The 19,804-nt window shown below is 37.0% G+C and overlaps 1 protein-coding gene across 3 annotated transcripts; it reads left to right on the top strand.

Annotated features, from left to right (window-relative positions):
* Positions 1 to 464: 464 nt before the first annotated feature.
* Positions 465 to 18,844, top strand: LOC122058801 (rRNA (cytosine-C(5))-methyltransferase NOP2C-like; the record flags this gene model as incomplete). Of its 3 annotated transcripts, none has more annotated exon segments than XM_042621488.1 (5): positions 465 to 676; positions 1,172 to 1,250; positions 5,171 to 5,271; positions 7,715 to 7,776; positions 18,156 to 18,844. In XM_042621488.1, coding segments are annotated over 5 exon segments (557 nt in total), but the record flags the coding sequence as incomplete, so codon positions are not given.
* Positions 18,845 to 19,804: the final 960 nt, after the last annotated feature.

Below are 19,804 nucleotides of genomic sequence, written 5' to 3'. Positions count from 1 at the left end.
TTTTTTTTATGGTTTTCAGAATAAGGGAGAAGATTTAGTAGCTATACACTATAAATCATGCTTTAGAGTTCCAAAAAAGTAAAATCCTTCTGATTTTTCTTTTGAACCACCATAACACTAAAAAGTGAAAACCATTAGCATCAGCATATATATTGTTGAGAAATGCTATAAAATATGTTTCACACTCTAATAATTCTGAGATTAGTTGAATGACTTAGGCAAGGACTTCGTTTTCAGGTATTTTGTCACTGAAACAGTCATTGACACCCATTCAAGTTTGTGGTGTTCTTACAAATTACTTTAAGGGGCAGAAATCATGATTCTGTAGCTACCAGGGCTAGCTGACTATTTCACCTCCTTCATAATCAGATGTGGTGTTGTTTTGAAATTCAATTATTTCTGAACTTATAGAGGGGTGCTAATTACTTATTGACTGTTTTATGATAACCAACTCAACATTTCAGCTACCAATAAAAATACAAATCAAGGAATTTACAGTAGCAAAGCCGACACCAGGAAGAATGCTCGTAGACTGAAAAATGGACCTGGGAGAAGTCATTGCAAAGGTGCTAGGGTTGACAATTCAAAGGGCTTCCCTCCTAATAGTTTTGATCGGGTCCTCCTTGATGCTCCATGTTCCGCCCTTGGTTTAAGACCTCGACTATTTGCTGGAGAGGTGAGACTTACTGACAAATTTTCATCACCTTTGTTTTCTCATTATATTCAGAGTGTTTCATGATGGGTTAAAATAGATGCTTTGAGTTTCACACTAATGAAACTTCAAGAGAAAAAGATCGGGTGAATACTATTCACTAAATAAGGGTAACGGCCCAAAATTCATATTTGCAATAGACGATGCCCATCACAGACAGCTCATGTGATGTGGTACCCAAGAAGAAAACATAGGTTGGTATGAAATAGGGTTATTTATTTCCATAAATCTATCCATAGTCACTTATAATTAGGTAATTTTTCTATTAAAAATTACAAATGGAGATAAAATGGATTTAACTGCAATATTATTTCAAAGATCAATATCTGTGATTATACTTATTGTTCTACTCATTTGATATTAATTTTAATTTTTCTGTTCTTAGGCACACGTTTCTTGCTTCCAGTTTCATGTTTTCTTTGGTAATTAAATTAATTTATTGATTATTGTGTTATTCAGGATACAATAGAATCTTTAAGAAACCATGGGAAGTATCAAAGAAGGATGTTTGACCAAGCTGTGAAGCTAGTTCGCGCAGGTGGGATCATTGTGTACTCCACGTAAGTATGCATTAGAGGTTGCTTCTTTGTTGTTATTCTTCAGCCCACTTCCAATGCTTAACAAATTTCATACAAAATGAGTTCAATATTACTGGGTGTTAACCGCAAGAATGGGGAGAATGCTTGAGTGATCCGACCGGTCACACAAGCCTTTTATTCATAATATGCATAATATAGTTGTAATAGGAGTACAAGACAAAACGTAACCCAAATTACAAGTATACCCCCCCATGTAGCCGTCCCACTCTAAATAGGGTCGAAGGAGGGGGGGGGGGAAGCCCCAATGTGCCCCTGCGACACACTTAACCCCTATTCTAACACTGGGAAATTATAATCCTCTCACTATAATGAAGTAATTTATTGACATTCCGCACCATATATCATAACTGGTCTTATGATTGTCTTCTAAAATTTTCTTTCAGGTTTTAAAGGGATACGTTGATCACACAACACTTCAGATGCTCCTCTCCACTTCATCCGTCATATTTTAATTCTTTGTGAAACATCATCCTGTATATCACCTTCTTTATTTATGATTGTGCCCAATTACCTAAAATAATCACTTTACAAAATCTCCCTCTGATTAATATTTTTAATTATGAATATTCAATTATTGGGGAAATGAATGCTCCCTGGGAGCTCAGCCCCTGCACCTAGGCACAGAGGGCGGTGACATGATGTCCTCACCCCTGTGAAACCCAAAAGTCCCCCCCCCCTTATTGATGCCCATGTGCGCCCCTCATTGCCCCCACACTGGCATAGGGGCAGCTTGTTTTTTCCCCTTTTTATTATATATTTAAACATGTAGAATCCTTGTGTTTATAAATTTCCAAAATATGGGATATATATATCAGTAATTTATTAAATGTAGAATCAGTATATTTAATAGATTTTATATGAAATTGAATTTTCAATAATTGATTAACAATTTATGTTTAATAAATGTATAATAATATGTTATTCTCTATCAATGCTTCGTTATATATATATATATATATATATAAGTTCTATATTTAAATGATATTAATTGGATAATATCAGATTGAATTCAAATATCCAAATCCTCTTTTTATTTTTGGATGCTTGGATTTCGGAATCCTTGGTTGATTCAATGACGATACTTGACTGAAATATGCATCGGATTTCAAATCAAATTCGAATAGTTGATGAGGGACCGAGGGTACACAATTTAGATTGTGTACTATGCAACACACACTTTAGTCACAAGAATGGCAAATGCATAAAAAATTGTGTAATTAGCTCTTTTTACATCTCTGGCTAGGAAACATCAGTTATTTTTGTGACTTCATTTTGTGTTGTATTGTACACAATTTTGGTTGCATTATTGAATAGTTAAAAAATTTCCAACGGACAGTCACAGTAAGGTTGTCCTTGCTTATTGGTCATGTATCCAGGTTTGAGGCAGAAGTATCATTATGGGACATGGGTCCTTGCTATAACTTGGGGTATTTGGTATCTGAAGAGGAAGGAAGTGAACTCCTGAGGGCACAACTTGTTCGATACCAACATTATCTGTTGTATTTGATTTGTTTGAAGGGGCTTATAAAAGTAGGAATTGATGAATGTCAACAGAAAATCTGTAGGTTCTACTCACTTTTTTAACAACGGAGTATTTAGATCTATTTTCTGTATGCTTGTTTATTTTTTGTAGGTATCTTCATTTTGTCTTGATTTGTAATTCTCATTTGGGAAGTGAATTAATGTTCACATTTATATATATTACACTTTTTGAACAGTAGAACCAAGGATTAAAGTATCGGTATCGGTCGCTGTATCGGTCGGTCAAAATTAAGATACGTATCGGAGGGTATCGTATCGTATCGGAGATACACTAAGATACGCTAAAGATACGCACATAAATGGATAGGGAACACATTTTTATACACTTTTGCATAAAAAAACAGTTAAAAAAAGTTATATATAACATGTAGAATGCATAAATACTTAAGTGGAGGGTATCGTATTGATAGACAAATATATTGAGTTGAAATGTTCAAAATGATGAGGGTATGGTATTGATAGACAAATATATTTTTTTGAGAAAAATCAAAATTTTCCATGGAAGTTGTAGAACACTTGTTTTTACATAACATATAAAAAATCTAAACATTTTTAATCATTGAACATGAGTAGATCTAAGAAATTTGAAATAAATTGAAACCCTCATTTTCTCTTGAAAAAAGTTTGTAAATCCTTATAAATCCAATGATTTCATGTAATAATGATGCACAAAATGTGATTCTAAGTATGATGAACTAGGGGTGTCAATTTGTGGCCCGAACCGACTAAACCGATTGGGACCGACCGTTTATAGACCGGTCCAGCCCGGACCGTTTATTAAACGTGTCGGGCTTGAGCCCGGCCCGTTTATAAACGGTCGGTCTTGGTTTTGCTACTTGGATCATCGGGCGCCTGACCGAGACTGACCGTTTAACACCTGATCGAGACTGGCCTATTGTGCACTGGCCTAGCCCGACCCTTTAATGATTGTAGAATACCTATTTTACCCCCCAAATTAGAAAGTAAAAACTAAAAAGTAAAAACATGTTCATATTTTAAATAATGGTTATATTTGGTATCATTTATTAATTTATTGTCATTTTTTTGGGTTTGCATGAGTGGGCTGGAATATAAGAGCACATTTTAAAGAGGGTCCGTTTAAAAACCGGTTAAAGCCCGTTTAACATTAAACATGTCCGTAGCCCAATTAAGGCCCGACTAAAGCCCGATTAAGGTGGCCCGATTATAGCCCGAGGCCGACCGAATATAAAGTGTACCATGCCCTCAATAACTAAGCCCGATTAGTTAAATGGGCGAACACGGTGTAGCCTTTGAAAGTCTTTAAGCCCGATTAAGCCCGATCGAAACCGAACCGACCCGACCGGTTGACACCCCTATGATGAACCTTAGATTTGTAAAAAAAACTTGAAAATCTAAGGTTAAAATTGAAAAAAGTGAGTAAAGATTTAAGAACTTACTATTCAAAATTTTCAACTTTCAAGTTCAAGGTTCTTCTTGGACTATGTTTTTCTCCTTCTTTGAACCATTCACTTCGACAATGTTTCTTTCAATCTACCATTTGAGTCTCCAAAAAGGTGTGTGAATCAAAAGGGAAGAAAGAAGAGAAATATAGAAAACTATTGGTGAGAGTTTGAAGTGTTTGTTCAAACAATAAAAGACACATTCACGGGAATTTTCATATTTTCAGTCGATACGTACCGATACGGTACGATACGGCTCGATACTTCACGATACGGTCGATACATACCGATACGGTACCGATACTCTCGGGAATTTTCAGATTTTCAAAAGTTCGTATCGTAGAGTATCGTAAGTATCGGTACCGATACGGTACGGTACGATACTCACGATACAGCGATACGTAAAAGGGGGCCCAAAATTCCCCGTAGCGTATCGGTATGTATCGTGCCAATGCCTACCGATACGGCACGATACGCACCGATACTTAAAACCATGAGTAGAACTGAATTTCATGTTTCCTATAATAAAATATTGGGTAACACCTTGTTTGATAAGGGGTAATACGGTGAAGAGGTATTATATTATATTTCCCACTTGTGGAATTGTTGCTCCTTTTTTTTTTTTTTTTCAATAGTCACTCTTTTGGATTGTAGTTATGAAGTTCAGTGGGGATGTGAATACATAATATTATTGCAAACATCTTAGTTTTATTTGATCAGACATGGTTATGCTGTGTGAACTTATACAAAATTTGAAGTGGAGAATGGTTCCTTTGTATTGAATGTTTTAATTTCTCTAGTTCACTTTGTGATAACTCTTGCTGTGCTTTTTGTTATCCAAAATCTTTCTTTTTCAGCTAGAATAGTGAACAGAATTAGGATGGATTTTGAACCAGATATTTCTCATGCTGCTAGATGTACAATAAACCCTGGAGAGAATGAAGCACTGGTTCGTTATGCTTTGGATAGATACAAATTCCTGTCCCTAGCCCCGCAGGTGAGAGCTTACAGCTGATTTACTTAGTTTCTCGTATGCTTTAACATTCTTTAGGCCTCCAACATATCGTGGCCCAATATTACCATGTGATTGGTGACAATATCTCCCTTTGCAATTAAAACAGCCTTAAATTCTCTAAATGTTGGTTACCATCTCATTTTATTGCTAGCAAAGCTTCCATCACAATCATTTAAAGATAAACTCAGTATCAATATTTCTTATACTATAGCTTCATTCAGTTCATTGTTTTATCCATTGAAGAACCATGCAAGTTCTTATATCTGCACTTATCCACACTCATCTTACGCATATTCTAAACTTTCCAATATGCTTGTATGCCTCCTAGCATTCATTTACCAGTATTTCCATTGCTTGAAGCCCTTGTTTGTGCTGATTCAGACCCAAGTACTAAAAAGGGGTAGCTTTTAATTTGGATCCTTAAAAAATTACTAGACCCTGGTGTGATGGAATGGAGAGAGCTGAAAACGTGAGAGAGAAAAAGAGATTGATTCTCTCCTAGAAAATATGATACGAAGAGAGAAGACGAAAATTGTCAACTTCCTATTGTGGGGGATAACATTCTTTTTCTAAATGAGGAACCAAAATTAGTTAGACTCTTACTAACCTGAAATAACTAACAGGACTCCTATATAGCTAAGATAAACTTGGAGTCTAAAGATGGGACCCATTAATAAAGTAAATACTTTTTGTGCACCCCTTAACCCCCCCTCCACTTTTTGGGCTTTAAATTTTAGTTCAGTACAATAAAAAAAAAAGGGCGTACTCAGTGCACAAGGAGGGTCCTAATGTATGCCTGGTCCCCGCTTCTCGGAGAGGCTGTTTCCCAACTTCAACCTGCAAGCACTAGGTCGCAAAGGCGCAACCTTACCATTGCTCTGAGGTCAGCCCAGTACAATAATAAACCCCAAAATTCTGGCCCAACCTAAACCTATATTGGATTCTTGCCCAAATTCCAACAGCGCTGCAGTTATGGCGGTGGTCATAAAAACAATAGGTACTGTCTGATTTATACCTTTATCCTAGGTTTCTCTTTTTAATTTTTTTTTGTGTCCATATGCTCAGAAAATATGTATGTATTGATCAAGCCAGACAAATAAATGTTGATGTAAATATTTTGGTGTTGATGATGAGGCTGTGAAGAATATTGAACATGGTACAAGGTTTTGACGAAATTTTGTAAAACCCATCGACATAGTTGGCAGTGAAGGTTGAAAAACCCAAATTTTTGTGATACAGTTGGAGGATAACTTGATTCAGCAGCAGCAGCAACATTCTAGTGGTTTTCATCAGGGCCGGAAATCATTTTGGTACTAGGAATGTAGCCATGTAGGACTCTAGGATGGACATAGGGGTGACTTGCTGCTTGTATTGCTGACTCCGCTATATTCGACTTTTGTAACAAACCATGTATAATCCATGATTTATGATGTGATTTATATTTTGTCATCCATTCATTTTAAATGCATATTTAATTTTTTTTTGCTTGAATTGTATGTGCTTTAGTAAGCATTGTGTGGAATAAGCCATATTATAGAATTTATACAACTAACACTATCAACCTAGGGTCTGCAATTATTCATCCGAAAAAAAAAAAAAAAACCTAGTGTCTGAAGTCAAACTACTATTTTGGGTGTGTTTTTTTAAAATCTAAGGATTTCACTATGTTTAGAGGGTCTAAAATAAGATGTCCCTGAAGCTTCAAGACCTAATTTGGTCATTTGGCCATCGAAACCCAACCATTGGAAGTTGCAGAAAAAAATGTACAGCTTTTGACCAAAATTTCACTTTTGGTCATAATATTTCAGTTTCAATCCTAGTTTCGACCATGCTCGAAATGAAAGCCTGGTACTATGATATCGAAACAGGGATATTTGTAGCTGTCCTTTAGTGTGGGTTTGCTGTTGTTTGAGCCTCCATGCGTAATTGTCTTGCACATTCATATAATATTTATGTTACACAACAGCAACAACAAACTAAGACTAATCCCAACTTAATTCGGTCGGCTACATGGATCCCAAAAAAAAAAAGTCCAAAAGGAATTGGGGAAACGAAGAGATGAGAAGATGAGAGATGAGATAAGAAAGATGAAATAGATGAGAGTGAGAGGAAAAAGCCAATGCCCAACAAGATAGAAAATCTCAGCTAATGTTTATGTTACACTTGAGCACTTTTCTGGTCCTATCTTATTGTGTGCTTGATCTGAGGTCATCCTATGATAAGTTGAATTCTTCATATTGGTTGCTAACTGAAGCATAATTTCTGTACAGGCATAAATAGGTGATCACTAACTTCATAAGTCTTCTTGTTACTCGATCTTGTCTTGGTTGATTATTAAGATTTTTTTTATTGATAGTAAATAGTTTTCAGATAGTGAGCATTACTGTCTTTCAAAGTTTTGACTGAATATTTTTTATGCATCCAGAACCCAAGAATTGGAGGACCTGGCCTTGTTGGTCACATTGAATATGTTGATGGAAATGTTGAGTAAGTTATTGTCTCCAATCAAATGGTTGGTTCTATAGGAAAGAAAGTTTTTGATTATCTATTATGAAAATTGATGTTGAGTAAGAAACTATTTTGTCAAATTCTTCATCACATCTTATCATGAATTCTTTTGCTTTATAATTAAGTTTTATGCTTCTGATTTTGTTTCGAAAGCCTATTTCTTATGGAATACAAATGTATTATCCAATCATCCATATATCCATTTATTTAATTTTATCATTGTTTTGGCTAACATTTTATAAATTGTTTATCAGATTGGTATTGGTTTGTGTCTAATCTTGGTTTCAACTTTTCATTACATCAACACTTTAAATAAAGTTAGATTTGATGCATGGAAACATGAACTGCACATTTGGTTTCAATTCTAACTCCCAATTCTCGCCAAGATTAAGAATTGATGTTGTGATGTGCATGTTTGGCTCCAACACTGGATGCCAAATCTTTGAATTAGGCCAGAATTGAGAATCAGCCTGAACTTTCCAATTCTAAGGGACACAAGAGAGCAATTCTGGCAATTCTCGCTGAAGGCTTTAAAGACTATGAATTGCACTCGTTTTATCACGGCATGCTTGTCATTTTGTGGTTACATAAGAAACAAGAGCAGATGGGAGAAAAAGGGGGGTGGGGGAGTTAGAATGCAGGGAATGTAAGAGAGCAAGAGACAGAGGTGAGATGAGAGAAGAAGGTTAAAGGAGAAGGGAGAATATATATATTACTTCACTAACAATATGAAAGGAATTACATACACCTCCCTAGGGAGGTAAAAGGGAAAAAAAATAGAAGATACAATAAGAGGTAAGAATATAACATTCCTAAAGTACCATTATTACATAACACCCCCTCAAGCTGGAGAATAAATATCATGCATTTCCAACTTGCGTACAAGGGTACTAAACTGGTGACAGATGAGCCCTCTGGTGAAGATGTCTGCCAATTGATCATTTGTTTTACAAAAGGAGTGCAAATGTAACCAGAATTCATCTTGTCCTATCATGTTGCACCAGATTGTGAGCAACGCTTATAGCTGCTTTGTTATCACAGTAGAGTCGCATAAGCCCTTCAATGTCAAAGCCTAGCTCTTGAACCAACCGTCTCAACCATATAAGTTCACAGACTCCTTGAGTCATTGCTCTAAATTCTGCCTTTGCACTTGACCTAGCCACAACATACTGTTTTTTGCTTCTCCATGTGATTAAATTGCCACTCACAAATGTGCAATAGCCCGACAAAGAGATGGATCCAGCCCAATCAGCATCTGTGTAGCCTTCTATCCTAAGTGGTTGTTCTTGGAATACAATAGTCTTTTCCCTGGAGAGGACTTCAAGTATTTGAGGATGCGGTACACGGCATCCAAGTGCTCACTCTTTGGAGCATACATAAACTGGCTCACCACTCCTACTGCATAGGTTATGCCTTGGGGAGTCAAAGATAGATGGACAAGCCTCCCCACTAGTCTCTAGTACTTCCTTGCATCAATAGGGGAAGGACCACAATCTTCTCCCAGTTTATGATTATATACTCAATAGGAGATTTTGCAGGTTTATAGCCCAACATCCCTGTTTCTTTCAACAGGTCCAACACAAATTCCCTTTGACATATGTTTGTCTCCTTTTTAGACCTTGATACTTCAATGCCCAAGAAATACTCCAAGTTTCCATGGTCTTTGATTTTAAACTGTTCGGCCAAGTCAGTCTTTAGCCTAGCTATCTCAGCTATGTCATCTCTAGTCAGCACAATGTCATCAACATAGACAATTAGTGCAGTAATAGTACCATTACTTCGCCGGATAAATAATGTGCGGTCGGCTTGACTCCAGGAATATCCATTCTTCAAAATAGCTTGCCTGAACCTCTCAAACTAAGCCTTTAGGGACTGTTTGAGACCATGCAAAGCCTTCTTTAGAAGACACACTTTCCAAGTGGAGGCTGCATGTACACTTTCTCCTCTAAGTCAACATGGAGGAAGACATTTTTCACATCTAACTAATATATGGGCCACTCTCTATTTGGTGCCAAAGACAAGAGAATGCTTATAGAATTGTGCTTAGTCATAGGAGCAAATGTCTCATGATATTCAATCCCGTACACTTGATTGCACCCTTTGGCCACCAACATTGCCTTGTACCTCTCAATAGTTACCATTTGATTGGTACTTGATTGTGTAAACCCATCTGCATCCAATTGGAACTCTCCCCCTAGGGAGATTAATCAGTTTTCAGGTACAGTTTTTCTCAAGAGCCATCATTTCTTCAGACATGGCTTGCTTCCACTTTGGGTCAGACAAGGCCTCAGTGACATTCTTGGGAATGGAGATAGAGGAAAGAGTAACAGAATAAGAAAAATCTATGGGAGAAAGAGCATTGTAGGAAGCAAACTGGGCAACAGGATTAGTACAAACTCTCTTTCCCTTTAAAACAACAATGGGATGGTTCAACTCAAAAGATGGAGGAATGTTACCTGACTGAGGAAGGTTGATCTCATAATGTGCATCCAAAGCGGACTCTTGGCAGGTCTTCTTTTCCCTTTTTTTTGTACACAATAGGTTCCTTCTCGTTACTAGACCCAACACTTTAATTGTCACAAGTGTAAAAAATATCCACCTCTTTATGTTTCCTCACATTAAGCTGAAATGGGGAATAGGAGCAGGGAAGCATGTGAGAAAAGGAATGACATCAGTAGTCTCTTCACTTCTACTATTCTCCCTTGAAGAGGATGTTGAGAATGAATAAAAAAGGGAACAGACTCAAGGAAGCTGACATCCTTAAAAATAAGTCGTCGACTGGAAGAGGGATGATAACATTTGTAACCTTTGGTAGCGGGGGAATACCCAAGAAAGATACATTTGACGGCCTTGGGATCAAGTTTAGTCCGAGCAGACTTGTGGACATAGACATACCCAAACACTTTGGGGGGAGAGAAAAAGCGGGAGCTTGAGGAGACAAGGTGATGTAGATAAGTCACTTGGGCTTATTTAATTGCAAATAAGCCTTGGGTTGTGTTATATATGTGTTAGGCCTTTGATTCCATAGGTTTTCTTTGAAATGGGCCACTTAATGGGCCTAAAATATGGGTAGAAGGTAGAAAAACGGGATTTAATTCATTAGTTTAGTTAGTTGCTATTTAATTCAATAAAGGCCCATTAGGCCATTGGTCGGTTGTAAAGTCCTATATGGACTATTAGTTAGTTAATCCTACTCCATGTTGGAGTTATAAAGTCAAGTCCTAGTCCTATTTTGAATTTCTAGTTGTAGCAGGAATGTCTAGTCTTATTGGGAAACTAACTCCTAGTAGTAGTTTGATTACTATTCTGCCCTTTATAAATAGAGGAGCCTATGTACTTATAATTTCAGATTTGAATGAATGAATTTCTTTAGCTAAAAAAACTGTTATTGAGAGGTGAGATGCCTAAACCTTTGAGGGGTGTGATACTCAAAACCTGAGGGGTGAGATACCCATTCCTTTATTCTCTTTCACCCTTCTCAACCCTCCATCGATTCTTCTTTTTCCATTTTTATTTTCTGTTTATTTTTATTAGAAGTTCAGACCTGTTAAAGCATACAAAATCAGAATCAGACACTAAAGAGTTCTTGTTCTTGAAGCCAATCAACCCTCATTACTGCCCAAGTTTGAGATCTGATCTGCAGATCCTTTGGAGGACTGGTTCTATACTCTAAGAAGATCAATTGATCTTCTCTTGAAGGTTATCTGAAGAAGATAAGTTGCTATTCCTGCAGAATTCTTCACATTCTCTCCTAGGTCTGAAAATCAAGAAAGCACAAACTCCATAACTAGCCGTCAGAAGCCCTTCATATTTGGGGGTTTTTGTACCCTCCCTAGGGACTATCTACACCCAAAAGTGCAGCTCAATTGGACTCCCACAGACTTGACTGCACCTGTCTCTCTCCAGCTCTATAGAAGGTCTTTCTCTCCCCTATCGGGTTGGGTTTTGGGCTGGTTTTGCTCCTATATGGGTATTGTATCCTTGGGGGTTTATTTGATGGTATTAATTCTTTGTTTTTTGCTCCTATTTGTATTGTTTGGGGTTATAAACTGTGGAGTTAGTTACTTGTGATCTACTCCTGCATTACAAGGTTTCTAGAGGGGATTTAGAACCAAGGAGCTTAGTTGGCATGCGGTTAATGAGGAAAGAGGCAGTAAGATGAGTATCAGACCAAAAAGTCTAATGGACATTCATGCCAAAGAGGAGACTCCGAGAGACTTCCAATATGTGACGATTTTTTCTCTTAGCCACTCCATTCCGTTGGGGTGTCTCAATACAAACAATTTGATGGATAATGCCATGGTCGGTAAAAAAGGCATGGAGTCAACTATGCATGTACTTACCCCCTTTATCCGAACAAACATTTGAATATGAGTCGAAGACTGAGTAAGAATTAGCTGATAGAAATTTTTGAAGATATCATAGACATCACTCTTATGTTTCATCAAAAAATTCCAAGTACACCTGGAATAGTCATCAACAAAGGAAACAAAATAACGATAACCTAATAAAGAAGTAGTGGGAGAGGCTCCCCAAACATCAATATGCACAATATGAAAGGGAACGACAGATCTATTACCATGGTAAGGATAAGAAGAATGACAATATTTAGCAAACACACAAGGTTCACACTGAAACACATAGGAAGAAGGAATAGAGGAAAACAAGTGAGACAATTTTTGTTGCATAACACCGAAAGAGGGGTGACCCAAACGTTGATGCCACAACATCACAAGAGTCCTAAGTATTATTATCGTTACACCCACGCATGTAGGACTGAGCAATAGGTAAAGGAGAAGTTCCTAGATCAAGAAGGTACAGTTCATTTCCCATACGTCCACTGCCAATAGTCTTTTTTGTCACCAAATCCTGAAAAACACAATGAGATGGAAAAAAAGTAACACAACAATTCAAGGATTTGGTTAGGTGGCTTACAAATAAAAGATTAAGGTTAAAATTTGGAACATGAAGAATAGAGTCCAAATAAATAGAGGGGGTAACAGGAACACGACCCTTACCAGAAATGGAGGAAAAGGAGCCATCGGTAATCTTAACCTCATCCCTACCAAAACAGATATTGTAGGAGTCAAAACACTGAGATATACCGGTCATATGGTCGGTGGCTCTAGAGTCAATGACCCAAGTAGAGACACTGGAGGGGACATATGTAGAGACTTGTAAGGTGGTGGCTTAAGAAGCTGGTACTGTATGTATAAAGAACAGTTTTAGCCAAAACCCTGCGAAAAACTGCAATATCATCCTGAGTTAGAGAACTGTAGTCTACTCCAGATGGATATCCCATAGATTCAACCTCAGTCATCATTGTATGTGCTCTAGCTCCCCTCTCCTGCAGCCAAGCATATCTTAGGGACAACCATAAAGTTCCCAACACAGGTCTCTAGTGTGCCTAAATTTTCCACAGTGGTCAAACCTGACCATCCCTGTCATTCCTTAGGGATGGCCCTTGGCTTCCTCTATTCTCTGACATTATGTAAAAAAACAACTAATAAACACACACAAGATGGGGAATACACACTCTACCCAAAAAACTTCCTTTCAAGTACTCAAGATCAAACCCAATGAGGGTAGTGAACACACAACACCAAAAAAATCCATATCAAATGCTCATTTCAAGATGAACCATTACTCCATAACACTTCAATAGCCCAAATACACACCCCATTGACCTAATGTTGCTGGAATCCACCACAAGAGGCATTTCTGATGGAAAAAGAAAAAAGGAAAGGTTGGGGGGGGGGGGGGGGAGGAGGGGAACTTAAAATAGGGCAAAAAATTGAGTTGCAAGCCCAATGGTCAACTGTCCCAAAACCGAGGGCATAAGGGGTTGTTAGGTATGCCTAGGGCGATCCAAAGAGCTATACCTCACCTTCAAAGGTGGCTAGATGAGAGAGAAATAGAACTCTTAAGAAGAAGCTTCCCATAGACATGCAAGGCCCTGATGTGAGCTCCAAACAGCTCCAAGGTTCTATTTCTTCACATTGAACTTCTTCTTAGGGTTGCTTAGAACTTCCTTTAAACTCATTTCATTAGTTCTTCAAGATTTTCACATAATGGCCTCTACCTTTGAATCCCTTTGCAATCTAGGGTTCCAAAGAAGGGAAAGAAAGTGGAAAGTTTAAGGAACGACTCTCAAACCAAGATTGTAGAGCTTTGGTACCAAGTTAGAATGTAGGGAATGTAAGAGAACAAGAGAATGGACAGGTGATTTGAGAGAAGAAGGTTGAAGGAGAAGGGAGAACAAGATAGATGGTAGAATATTGTGTGTAGAGAAAAGATTCTCTACCACATATATATTATTTCACTAACATTATACAAGGAATTACGTACACCTCCCTAGGGAGGTAAAAGGGAAAAAATAGAAAATACAATAAGAGATAAGAACATAAAAAACTTGTTCCTAAAGTGCCCTTGTTACATAAACTTTGTCATCAATCAAAGGAGAAGGGAAGAATTGGAGACAAGTAGGGAAGAATTGGAGACGCAAGTAGTGCTTCCAAATACAATTCTCCAATTCTGTGAAGTGAAGTCAGAATTGCAATTCTGGGAGTTGGGCAGAAATGAGACCTAAAATTGGATCCAAATATACCCGAAGATATAGTGTATGACAGTACAATAATTCTGATAAGTAATGATGTCATTATATGGTTTTATTTATTTTAAGTCTTTTACAGGGGTATTTCTAACATAGAAGCAACTGCAACACAAGGATTTTCAATATGTAACCCAAGAAAAGAGAAGAAATGACAAAAGTCTCAGACAACATAAAAGATATTGCTAGAAAACATGAACTGAGTGTGAAGCCCCCTTTGGGTTCTATACATCGACCTGAAATCTATCGAAAGTTCAACAGCAACAACTCAACCTTGTCCCAGCTAAATGTGACTGGTTATATGGATCCGATCGAAGACAGCAAAAGAGAAGAAGAAGTAAAAGGGAAGGAACACAATAAAACGAATCAGTAAAATCTCACCTAAATGGGTTCGGCTACATGGATTCTAAAATTCCTATTAAAATTTCCTACTCTAAATTAACTAACTCAACAAACAATAATTATGACCCTCCCCAGACCCTGCAGTGACGGGAGCCTCGTGCACTGTACACCCTTTTTAAAAGACAATAATTAGACTTCGATTACACTTGCAACACCGGACTCGATTACACTTGCAACACCGGACTAAATTTCAGTGCTGAAATAAAAGAACAGAGGACCGAACTTGCAGCTGCAGAACTCATAGTTGGACTTGGACTTGCTGCTGGTTATTCAATCTAGGGAGTTTTAGACTTTGATTCTGACATGGATTAGAAAATTGTCATCAAGGATATGAACATTGACATTGTTATTTTCAAATCTGACAAAGGGAAGTACTCTTTGAAGGTTCGGCTGGTAAAATCTGGGCGGTCTTTGCGCAGATCTAGATCGAGCTCCTGCATCTTGCTTGACAACAACTAATGAAATCTGGGCTGTCTTTGTAGTGTAGCATTTTTGTATTATATATTTAAATTTCAAGAAAAAAAAAAAATCTGAGAGGAAGAGAAGTATTCCTCATAAACATGTTTCACTGAAATGCCCATTGGTGTATGTATCATTCTCTCCCACTCTCAATTTTCTGTCATTTCCTTGCTAACAAGATTAAATGATATCAACCTTTTTTTACTGCTGCAACAATTTTTGAATCAGAATTTTCTCTAAAACAAGGTAGGTACTGTGGGAGTCATGAATCTGGTAGAACGGAATTGTGGAACTCGATGCCCTTTCATTAGTTGCCTATATAGTATGAGGTTGGAGCATTTAGCCGTTTGCCCTCTATGTTTAGGAAGTGAAAAAACAGGAAACTAGAAACAAGAAAAATCACCATCTAGAAATAAATAGGTCAAATTAAGCCGAGTTGCTGCTTACTTTGACAAACAAAAACTGGGACATTGCTGGTTCTTGTCACGATTTTTTACTTCTCTCTCTCTTGGATAAGTTAAACTTTTTTTATATGGATGATCTTGATATTTTAACTAGTGTTCAATCTTCATTACTGAAGGACAAGATTCTCTTGTTAGTAATAGGTGCCCTTTATTAATTATTATAACTCTGGTTTTGGTCTCATTTTGGCCTGACCAAGAACCTAAATTTTTGGGGGCAAAGGGCCATATTAAGATCTGACACTTCAAGGAAACCTTATTTTAGCCTATATACAACAACCATAACCTTATCCCAACTTAATGGGGTTGGCTACATGGATCCCAACTTATTTTAGCCTATATAAACATATGTAAATATTTATATTGCAAGAAAAGTTGCGCGAAATGGTTGTTTGAATTTGCACCCTTGGTTGGTAGTATACGCTGAACCCTATGATATATATTGTGTAATATTTCTTATTTTATGCAATGTTTTAGTACTAGATAGAAAATGCAAATAAAACAAGCAAATTATGCACCAGGAGTGAAGAAACATAATATTGATTAATTATGAAATAGTAAAAAGTACATGTAACATAGAATAATTGAATGGGTAAAAAGTAGGGAAACGAGATTTAATACATTAGTTTAGTTAGGGTCCTGTTTTTGAGTCTATTTTCTTTGTTATTTTAGTTTCCTAGTTAGTTTAGGTTTCCCAATTAGTTAAAGATTGGGTTAGGCCTTTTTTTGTTAGTGTTTGAGTCTGTCTTGAGTTTTCTGTATAAGTTTGTAAGGGGCTACAACATTGTACATGAATTTGATTGAATGAAAATTTCTCTTGTTATTTGCAAAGATTTTCCTGGGATAGGCTGTGTTCATCAACTGTGATAATTGGGGGTGAGAGACCTAGGCTGAGATAGCCATTCCCCTAACCCCACTCTTCCCTCCCTTCTTTCTTTCTTCTTCTTCTATCATCATTCATCATTCATTACCAAGTAATTATTGTTCTTACTTTATCCAATTAGAACCCTAGTTTCTAGTAGGTTGGATGTCACATGTTTTTTCGGATTAAGCAATTCAGCCATCCGAGCGTATTCAAATTTTTACCAGACCTTCTACTTCATTAAAATAGGATCTGATTAAAATCTAATACAATTCTTATGGTCAGATCTGAAGATATTTTGTAATTTCCTATTCTGCCACTATCTCAATTAGAGCTGCTGTTTAGGTCATTGCACATCTGAAATAAATCTGTTTTCATTTCCTATTTAGGTTACTGATATTTGATTAATTCACATATGAAATCAGTGATCTAACTTCCCTTTTGTGATCCCTAATTTATGTGATTAAATTACTGTTTTACCCCTTGCCTAGAGTTGTTAAGATTCCCGTATAATCTGGAATTTTGTTCCTTGATAAAAAGATTCGATTCTGGTACTGTTTTGATTACTCAATTACAGTATTACATCACTCGTAGAGACCCAAGTCCCAACAAACGATGTTGTTTGAGTAACGTGGTGAACACCAGCACCATATTCCAGTAGTATGTGGAGGCTAAAATATGAGTTTTCCTTCTTCCTGTAGAGAAAGGAGCAAAATAGGCGAGATGCTCGAGTTCGGTTGAAATTTCGACCAGGCACTTGTTGATCCTTGTCGCCTAAATGATATGATATAGGGTTGAAACAGTGTTGATTCTCTATTTCTTTGTTGGATTTCGATTCTTCCACATCGAAATTTCCGATATTCTGGAGAGATTTTTGCGGAGTTTTCGAACCATGAGTGCTATTGGAATGTGTTCATTATGTGACACATGCGTAGTCCTCGTTTGCAGGTACTCTAGTTCCAGTTCCAGTACAGGGCTTGCTTCTATTTTAAAATGGCTCCCTGCTCTGTTTCTTATTTTGTGGGTTCAGTTAACAGTTCTGAAAAAAAAAAGGAAAAAAAGAGATCCTGTTCTGATATAATTCTCCAACGATGCAAATTTTGAGCTTTAATTTTCACAGCATGTGTCAGTGCATCACTGATTTAAGAACTAGAAATTTGAAACATTAAGCTTAGTCCCACTGCCATCTCTTGACTGTTGACTATTAGCATACTCTTTTCTTCGACATCTAGGATAGTATATTTTTTGGTTGTTATTCTAGGGTAGGCAAAACATGTTCCTAGAATATTCTATGGTAATTTCACTGGCATGTTTTTGGCCAATTTTCTTGCTGATTATTTAGTTGCTACTTACAAAGCAAAGAAACATTCTTGCATCACTAGAGCAGTACAGAAATCATTACACTTTTTTCCTTGTGTAATGCAAAAGAAATTCTTCCTGCTGGTTGTCTCCTTTTTTTCTTTTTGCAAGGCTAAAGTCTTAACTAGTTTTCTGTTTTACAATTTCCAATGTTTTCTTCTTGGTAAGTAAGATTGACTCAATTAACTTTGATGCATGATTTCAGAGAGTGGTTAAGACCTGGTGAGGAAGAATTGGTTCAGAGATTTGATCCATCATCTCTACTTGATACGATTGGTTTCTTCATTGCCAAGTTCAATGTTGGCTAGAAGCCTACCTGACTTTTGCTGAAGTCATCTGTTATTGCATCGTAATATCATATATATGATATGGTAGGCATCCCTCACCTTCACACTAACTGAGAATTTGACCAAAGAAGGCTTGGGTTGTCAGGAACCTGTTGCGGGGAAGAGTGTGGACATGCACATGCAGGAGCCTCGTACATCGGTTACTGTAGAATCAATTTTTGCGGGGTAGGTTTCAGAAAAGCAAATTTCCAGTATGTCAATTGGTTGAACTGAGAACTGAGAACTGAGAACTGAGAACTGAGAACCGAGAACTGAGAACTGAGAAGAACAAGTTTTTAGACCCATAGTGCTAACTACAACAATAGAGTGCCTGATTGCATCCTTTTTGTCCCTCATTGAAGATTCCTTAACATGTTGGATTCTTTCCCCTATTGGTTTTCTGTATGGGGCCCACCCATTCTGTAATCAATTTATGATAGATCAATATGTAATGAGCAAAATACCTCTATGTTTTCCTGTATTGTCATATTTGGCATTGTTGTGGGTTTTAGGAATTCTACTTGCATTCAATGTTGCATACGTTTTACTGCCTTTTTACATGCACCAACTGATATTGCTCTAAATTCAGCAACCTGTTGCACTAGCAAAGGGTTTCCTAGTATAAAAAATATAGCTGATGACTTGCATATCTTAACCAAACCCTTTGTTTGCATGGGATCCCCGCGCAGTTGTATGGTCTGGAGAAGCTTACTTGTCTTATAGTTTAAAGACTTTGTAACACTTGAGCTCCATCAGTTTGCAAGCAAAGGGAAGGGAAATGAAATTGGTTTTACAAAGAAGAGTACACTTGTAGTAATTACATACATGATTGTGTTACCTATTCAAAATCCGAACGCATTGGACACCAGCGATATTATGATTGGAAATACTTTATTCTTCTCCTTTTTCAGTAGATCGGCTGAAATACAAACTTGCCGTGGGAAAGAGAGAAGCAAGGGGAGAGAAACAACCAAATTGTTTAATGTTGGGTACCCCATTTTTCATTGGGTGTACTTCTCTAAATGTTCGGTACCCCAACTGCAAATTTCCCTAAAAGAAATTTCAACCATTATTTCAACTAAGGATGTGAATTTGAAATTGAAACCGTTTATCGAAATCGAATCAAGCTGTTTACACCGAAATCATAAAACCGTTTAATAAATGGTTCAGTTCTGGTTTCAAGTTTCAGGCTGATTAGCTAAACAGGTTAAAACTGAACTGATCCATTTAACCCGTTGGTTTTAAACCAAATTGAAACCATGAAAATCGAATCGTTTAAACTGTCAAAACTGATCTGATTAACCTGTTTAAAGATTAAATAAGGTGGTTGCAAAATATCATTAGTATCTCATTTGATTCAAAGATTGAGGGAAACTGCAAGGTTGCAAGTAATTTTAGAGGTAGCTTGTGCATTGTTTGGAATGTTGATTAAATTAATCCAACGTAGTAAGTAGAATGTCTACTGATAAAAATGCAATTTTTGCTTATACCATGGCATATTAAATACATATTTTTCAATATTATAACA

The sequence above is a fragment of the Macadamia integrifolia genome, chromosome 13, assembly GCF_013358625.1.
Source record: "Macadamia integrifolia cultivar HAES 741 chromosome 13, SCU_Mint_v3, whole genome shotgun sequence".
Lineage (NCBI taxonomy): Eukaryota > Viridiplantae > Streptophyta > Magnoliopsida > Proteales > Proteaceae > Macadamia > Macadamia integrifolia.
This window is presented reverse-complemented; position numbering and strand designations above follow the sequence as displayed.